Below are 7,271 nucleotides of genomic sequence, written 5' to 3'. Positions count from 1 at the left end.
GAGGCTGCGGGCGAGACAGGCGTCCCAGGATCAAACACCCAGCAACCTTACTGCACAAGGTCGCTCCCGATCCCTGCAGTCCAACCTTCCCCCACACCTCTGATCAAACCCCCACGCCCCCGCCCCTGAAACGTCCCTCTCCCATCCTCAAAACACCAGCTCCCCGCACCCACCCCTATCAGGGTCCCCTCGACTTCCCGGCTCAACCCCACCTTCTCCACGTCAATCGTCAAACTGGCCCCTCCCCTGCCCCCATCCCCCAAACGACCCCTTCCGCACAACCCCCGCCCATCATCCGACCTGCAAGATCTCCAGCAGCAGCCTCATGTTGGCCTTGACGCGCCCCACGTCGCAGCCCCAGCCCCTCTCGAAGCCCAGGTCGTACAGGCGGGACGACACTTCGGACCACTCCACCTGGGGTATGGCAAGGCAGGCAAGGGATGGAGGGCGGGCATATAACGATAGTGATGCAAGCGAATCAACAAGATTATGACACAATGAAAATGAGCTCGTGAGTCTGCACTAGACCGTCCTTGAGTGGGTGCACCTGCTCAGAGCAGTGACTGTGGTGCTAATGTTGGCACCAAGAACAGTGGGGCCAGTTGCTTTGTGTGCGTGATGGTGTCCACTCGCGTCTATATCCTGGCGCCTCACTCAGTCGGGGTTGAGACCCCGTGGGGCTGGGGCGCGTAAAGGTGGGGGTGTCTGGCCAAGAAGGTGCCTGCGTGAAGCTGTTTGTCGCCCCCCCCACCCCCCCCCGCTCCCCAAACCCACGACTTTGTTCAAGAAGAGGACTGCTCAGCTACGCAAACCGGCACGCGCCGGCTCAACACAAGTGCTGGAGAGTGCTGTCAGTTGACCTTGGGGCGACAATGCACGGGGCAAGCCCCCCGCGCTTCGCGCTTTGCAGGCTAGAGAGATTGATCATCTCGCGGCGTTTGCGCAGTGAGGCTGCCGGTCCACCTGTGAGCTTCCAACCCCATGCAGGGTAGCAAGCGCACCAGAGGTGTTGTGTTTCGCAGGTTTGTGCCGCAAGCCTTGTACACCTCTGAAGCGCACCACCGCGACCCCCTTGAACGCTCAAAGCTAAGCGAAACATGGTGACGACCGCGCCGCCCGAAAAAGAGTCATTCGCCACTCCATGCTGCATCCCATGGCGCCAACCCGAACCTAACCCTTCCTTTGGCGGCCCAATGCACATGCTATCGTCGCATCCAAGCCTGCGCTCAAAGCCCAAACCCTTTCCAAGACGCAAACCTTGACCGCAAACAGTCTTGGGGTCCCTTTTCCTGACCACCCCGCGCCATCCACACACGAGCCATTTAGATTGTCCCTCAAAGAACCCGACGACCCACCGCAACGCATCAAGACAAGCTTTCCGCCAGTGCCGATGCAAACCAACCAGCCTGCAGCCAGTGCCAGACTGCCCTTGAACCCTGAACCCTGCCCAACAGTCGGCCCCTGCCCACCTCGTCATCCAGCGCGTCGAGGGCCTTGTCGGCCCTGAGCAGCGCGTCCCTCAGCTGGCCCAGCGTCACCAGCTTGCCGGGGTTGAGCATCAGGCTCTGGCCCTGCGGTGGGGGAAAGGTGCCGCAGGGGGTGGGTGTTTGTTTTAGGGGGGAGGGGGAGGGAGAGGATTCAGGTGTCAGGTCAAATGAGCTGTGAACATCACGTGTGGGGACTAAGGGTGCGCCCTGGTTCCAACCCCTGCGAAACCCTGGCTGCGCAAGGCGAATAGCCCAGAATAACACCAGCGGTGATTTGTGTGCCGTTTGGGCAGGGTCCCAGCCAGCTCACCAGACTGTGCACCACCCCGGCCCCAGCTGCACTATCTGACGCCGCCCCACCTTGTGCTTGAGGGTCCTGAGGAACTCGAACAGCTGGGTCTTGCCTTCTGAGGGCGGCATGTTGCCGCCGCCGCCGTAGCCGCCGCCGTAGCCCTGGCCCCCGAACATGGTCGCGCTGAGGTGCCTGTTCAGGAACTGCACCCCCTGGCCGATGGAGCGCGACATCTGCGGAAGAATGTGTGCCGGGGAGGAACACTCAGCAAGCGTTTCCCAGTCTTGTGAGTAGCCAAAGCGGTTGCAACCAAACAACACATGTAATTTCAATTTCCTTCTTTCGAAGCAAGGAGCACTCCTTCAAAGGCGCGGTCAGGCATCACAGGAAATGCGGCTGTAAGCAGCCGTGGCACGCAGTGAAGGTGCACACAGGGGGAACTGTAGCGTCAAAACCCACCTGCATCCTGGGCAGGTCCCTGTTGAATGGGCCCATGTCAATCTCCATCACAGCGTAAGGGTTCTCGTCCACAGAGCCTGTGCCAGGGGCGCCACAAGGGGGGGTGCATGTGGGACCTCGCACGGCACTTGGTCATCATGGTTATTGCTTTGAGTGGAAAACACACTTGAGAAGGGAGAGGCAATACACAGGCAGTGCAACAGTGGTCGCCACGAGATGCAAAGTGCCTGTGTGCAACACAAACACGGCCCGCTTTGCCGCAGGGCAATGCACGCCATGCTTCCGGCCGCGCGTGCGAGTCACAGCAGCAGCAGCGGCAGCAGCAGCAGCAGCAGCCCGTCCCCAATCCAGGCCAACAATCGGGCGGAAGTCGGCTGAAAGAGCAACGCAATCAACAGCCAGCATCCGCCCCAGCTGGCAGGACAAACAATTCGTCTTCTCGCAAAGCATTGCAAGCCAATAAGCAAGCGCGCCCATCCAACCATTCCCAAGTCATCCTCAACTCCCTTATACCCTGGTCGCGCAGTGACTTGCACCCACACCCACACCACATCAAACCTTTTTCCAGCCCCTCCCCCATCCCCCAAGACCGCGCAGCCCCTTGAAGGGCAGGCTGCACGCAAGGCCCAACAACGCCTGATTCACTGGCATACACGCCCCCCCTCACCGTCCCTGAGGCGCTCCTTGAACGCGAGGTACTGGCTCGTGGTGATCTCGTCCGCAGTCAGGTTGTCGGAGTGCACCAGGACGTACAGCCAGCTGCCGGGCTTGGGCCGCAGTGCGATGGCGATGCTTTTGGGGGGGGGGCGGCGGGGGCCGGTGGGGCCAAGAGAAGTTGTTTTCGGCAACTGGTAGAGGTCACGTGCATGTGCATGCCCCTGCGCTCACATGTGCGAATACACTGTACACATGCACACAGGACTCGCGCATGCATGGACAAATCCTTGTGCAGCACGCGCGCATGCATAGACGCATGCGCATGCACAGACGGCCATGCACATGCGCCTGTGTGCGAGCGCCACTTACCTCGGCGCCTGCACGACGACCTCGACGCCGGTCTTGAAGAGCGTGGTCAGGGGCGACGTCATCAGCCCCGAGTTGTTGGTCTCCGCGGCAATGGCGGAGAGCTCGTCCACCAGTATGTGCGGCATGAGGATGGGGCTGGACGAGCCCGCCTCGGTGATCCTTTTGGGGGGGGGGGGGGGCGAGGCGATGTAGCAGGTGGGAAGGGAGCATGGGCGAAGCGGTGGTGGTGGCAGCGCCTGTGGGGTGTGGGCGCAGAATTCGCAAGGCCGCGTGTGCGCAAGCCAAAATCGGCGTGGTGCATGCTGTGCACTGAGCGTTTGTAGCCGTGATGGTGGCCAGCACGCCTCTGTGTGGCCTCTGCACCCGCCATAGGCTGCAACAGGTAGCAGAGCGCCTGCTCAGCGAGGGTTAGGGATGTGCAAATAAAAGCGGCATGCACCCAAAATGCAACAGGATACTTGAACCTTGGACGAAGCCCGCCGCCCCCTGCCGGCCGCACCTGGCTACGAGGGAGCACATCTCGTTGCGCTGTGTGACCAGGGCCATGCGCACCACGTCGATCGGGCGCTCGCTGAACGACCCGCGCCGCCCCAGCACGCGGCTCATGGAGGGCGAAAGGGGCGGCGGCCTTGCGGGCGACCGCTGCGACGCGACGGCAGCGGCGGTGGTGCGCTGGGCGTCGGATGACGTGAAGATTGTGGGACGCTGCTGCTGTTGCTGGTCTGGTGGAGAGATGCGCAGGGAGTCGAGCTTGACAGGGAGGGAGGGGTCGCAGACCGGCTTGGTGGGCGGGGTGTCCGCAGTGGCGGCCTCGCCGGCGGCTGTGGCACGTGGCGCCGCATCGCGCTCAGAAACTTCCGTGGGCATTTTGGCGATGTTAAACCTGTGGCTGAGGCGAAGAGGGGGCAACGGTAGGCCATGATTCGTCGCGGGATCTCACGGAACTCCAATGGCACCTCTCAAGCCTCGGAGCAATTGCGGTCTGTTTGCATAGTCCATTAGAGCGCTTAGGTACAATCCAAGGGCCCCGTAAGGCCTGATCACAGGACCTAGAGCACGCGCGCGTCCACCTGCCTCACCTGTCTCCTGACGATGTACGGGAGCACTCGATTATTCAAAAAATTTGCAATCAATCCAAAGTGCTGGCACGAGTGGCTTTTGTGGTAGATCACTTGCCGCTGTGCTGACGTCTGCAGGGCGCAGAAAAGTAACTGTTGATTGAGAGCGCGATGAACCTTCCACTGGAACAATGTAGGGCGCAGACAATCATCAAATGCAGAGCGAGCAGGAAGCCGAAGGGCAGGGTAGGTCGCACAAGCAGCCATGACGCATGCACACCACCGGCACCTGTCCACGCCCAACAGCTACAGCGGCCTCGAACACTGCAGGCTGCATGCACATCCCCACCGAAACACGAGGTATACATTGGCGTCACATAAGTCAAAGAGCACGCGGCCTTCTCTCACCTGGCTGCCTGGATACCAGGGCCCTGGCCATGGTCATTTCGAAAGGGCTGCTGTCCGCACATGGTAGTGCTGCATGTCATGTCAGCATCTAGGCACCTGGATGCGGAGGGGGAGCCAGGAGACAAGCCAATTTCGACACATGAGGGCTTCATGCTATCAAAGCCATGTGTCGGTTCACGGCACAGGCGAGGAAAGCAGGTTGAACAGCTGTACGGACTGGGCGTGGGTGCCGCTGCTGCAGCACCAACCGCTGCACATGCCACGTGCGGCGCGCTCGCGATTAGGGAGAGCGTGCAGCGAACTCACGCTTCGGCGTTTTGCAGTGGGTTGCAATCCATTCATGCGCCTTGCACACGCAACTGGTTCGTGACAACATCGCACAAAATGGCCTAGAAATTCTTGCATGAGTTGTGATCACGTCTTATCTCATCGCGCTTTGACACCTGGTTCACGTATGTCACCCAGAATCTAGCAGCAGCGCATGCCGCTGCCCGGGCAGCACGAGGGACATTGGTGCATGGGGGCAACGTGAGGACGTCACTGTCAGCGATCGCAAGGTATGCCATTTGCGTCCTGGATAATGAGATGTATCGACGCAGTACGACATCACCATGCCGTTGATCAAGGTGTCCGCTGTACCATCCGGCCAGTGGGGCGCCAAGTGGCCTACCTGCCTGATCACCCACCTGCCAATGTCCACCACAGACGCACAGTGCGCATTCCAATTGCACGCATCTCGCACCCTCGATGCCAACACGCCACGCCTCCCGCAGCCATCATGTCACCTCGTCACCTGTCACAGTAGAACGCATCTGTAGCCAGCCCGTTAAGACCGCCTGCTGCGCAGGCACCCCCAGCTGACGTCCTGCTCGTCCTATATTACGGTACTGTATTGCCACTTGATCAACTGGAGATGTGCATATGCGCTGTTGCCTGGCCTTGCTGCGAGCGCCTTGTGAGGATGACGTACATCAGACTCCCCATCTGGGCTCAGCTGCGTCATGTGGGCGTCGCCCAAATATTCGGCAGCGCGCACTCTGCTACATTTTTCGCTGCAACGTCTACACATAACGAAGCGTTAGCGACCTTGTCACCCACACAATGTCGTTTATTATCAGATCAGCCCAGTGTCTGCGAGCAGAGCAGCTGCGCCTTGCATGCGTCGAGGCCGCGTTCGCGCACGGATGGCAAAGCAGGACGTTCACATCAGCAGCAGCTGGTGGCGATGCACCTCGCACATTCAGCACAGTGCGTACGCGTTTGCGCACGTTCCTGTTCTGCCGTCGCGCCGCCGCTGGGCCATCACCCAGCAATTTCCACGCCGAATCCGCCCCACTGCAGGCGGCCACCACGGGCCCAGTTTCTGAGCCCATCTACGCCGCCGTGGTGCTTGAGCGCCTGCCAGTGGTGCGCAGCCCAGCGCCAGAATGGGAGGCCGACTACATGGCCTGGTCTGAGCAGCGGAAGCTGCAGAGGGGTTTTTACAAAGAATACCCCACCCAGGTGAGCAGCGTTAGGGGCAGCCAGAGCTTAGCACGACACAACATCCGGGTGTGCAGAGCAAGAAGGTATCAGGAGGGCGCATGCTCGCACGTGTCGACGCACATGAATGCGGGCGGCGCCGGAGTCGCCAGCCGCCCTCGCTCACGGTCTTTCCATTCTTGGCCGCCGCAGGGCAAGAAGTCGTCCCGAAAGGACGATGACGCGGTGCGGGGGCCCGCGCTGATGGCAGCCGCTTGAGCACAGGGGGCGCTCCCAGCGCGCCTGCAGCACGCACCTTGCAGACCCTGCCACGTTTCGGCATGACGCCGAGCCCTGCCCTTTGATCACAGAGGGCACCATCCCCATTCTCTGCTTGTCCTCCCTTCGTCAACTGCCACCGCTCGCCCTTGATTGACTTTTGAATTCTCACAGGTCGCCAAGCCCGTGCCCATCGAAACGTCGGCCGACCGCAGCGGCGACACCAGGTGCGCCGCGGCGCACTGTGCGTGCATCTGTACAACGCCCCCATCCCGGATGCAACTTCACAATGCCTCCGCCATGGTGCCGCCTGCTCGTCGTTTGCGTCAGCCTCCCTGTCCCCCCCCCCTTGCGATTCCCCCGGCCATGGTCGCAGGACGATGAAGCGCAGCTTGCGGGAAAAGCTGGTGCTGCTCGTCAAGCAAAAAGGCAGCGCCCTCGCCAGCAGCAGCAGCAGCAGCAGCGGGGGCGGCGGCGGCGGCGGCTGGGCGTTCCCCCATGTGCTTCACAAGGAGGGCGAGACCATTCGCGCCGCGGCGGAGCGCGCGTTGCGCGAGGCTGTAGGGGTTGCCGAGGTCTTCTTCATCGGCAACGCCCCCATGGCGCACTACCCCCTGGGGGCCGGCGGCGGCGAGGCGGGCGGCAGCAGCAGCGGCAGCAGCACCAGCAGCAGCAGCAGCGCGAGCAGCAGTGCCAGCAGCAGCAGCAGCGGCGCCGCCGCCGCCGCCGCCCCGGCCACCAGCGGGGCCGCGGCCGGCGGGCGCGCGCCGGGCACGTCGCCTGGCGGGGGAGCCGCGGTGG

General features: G+C 62.0%; 1 protein-coding gene across 1 annotated transcript; it reads right to left on the bottom strand.

Moving 5' to 3' along the window:
* Nucleotides 1-291: 291 nt before the first annotated feature.
* Nucleotides 292-4,131, bottom strand: MNEG_11883 (sucrose synthase; the record flags this gene model as incomplete). Its single annotated transcript, XM_014039645.1, has 7 exons — nucleotides 292-414; nucleotides 1,470-1,571; nucleotides 1,848-2,012; nucleotides 2,239-2,315; nucleotides 2,906-3,030; nucleotides 3,265-3,423; nucleotides 3,764-4,131. The coding sequence occupies 7 exons, from the start codon at nucleotides 4,129-4,131 to the stop codon at nucleotides 292-294; spliced, it is 1,119 nt and encodes a 372-aa protein (XP_013895099.1).
* Nucleotides 4,132-7,271: the final 3,140 nt, after the last annotated feature.

Source organism: Monoraphidium neglectum (genome assembly GCF_000611645.1).
Source record: "Monoraphidium neglectum strain SAG 48.87 unplaced genomic scaffold scaffold02951, whole genome shotgun sequence".
In the NCBI taxonomy this organism is placed as follows: domain Eukaryota; kingdom Viridiplantae; phylum Chlorophyta; class Chlorophyceae; order Sphaeropleales; family Selenastraceae; genus Monoraphidium; species Monoraphidium neglectum.
This window is presented reverse-complemented; position numbering and strand designations above follow the sequence as displayed.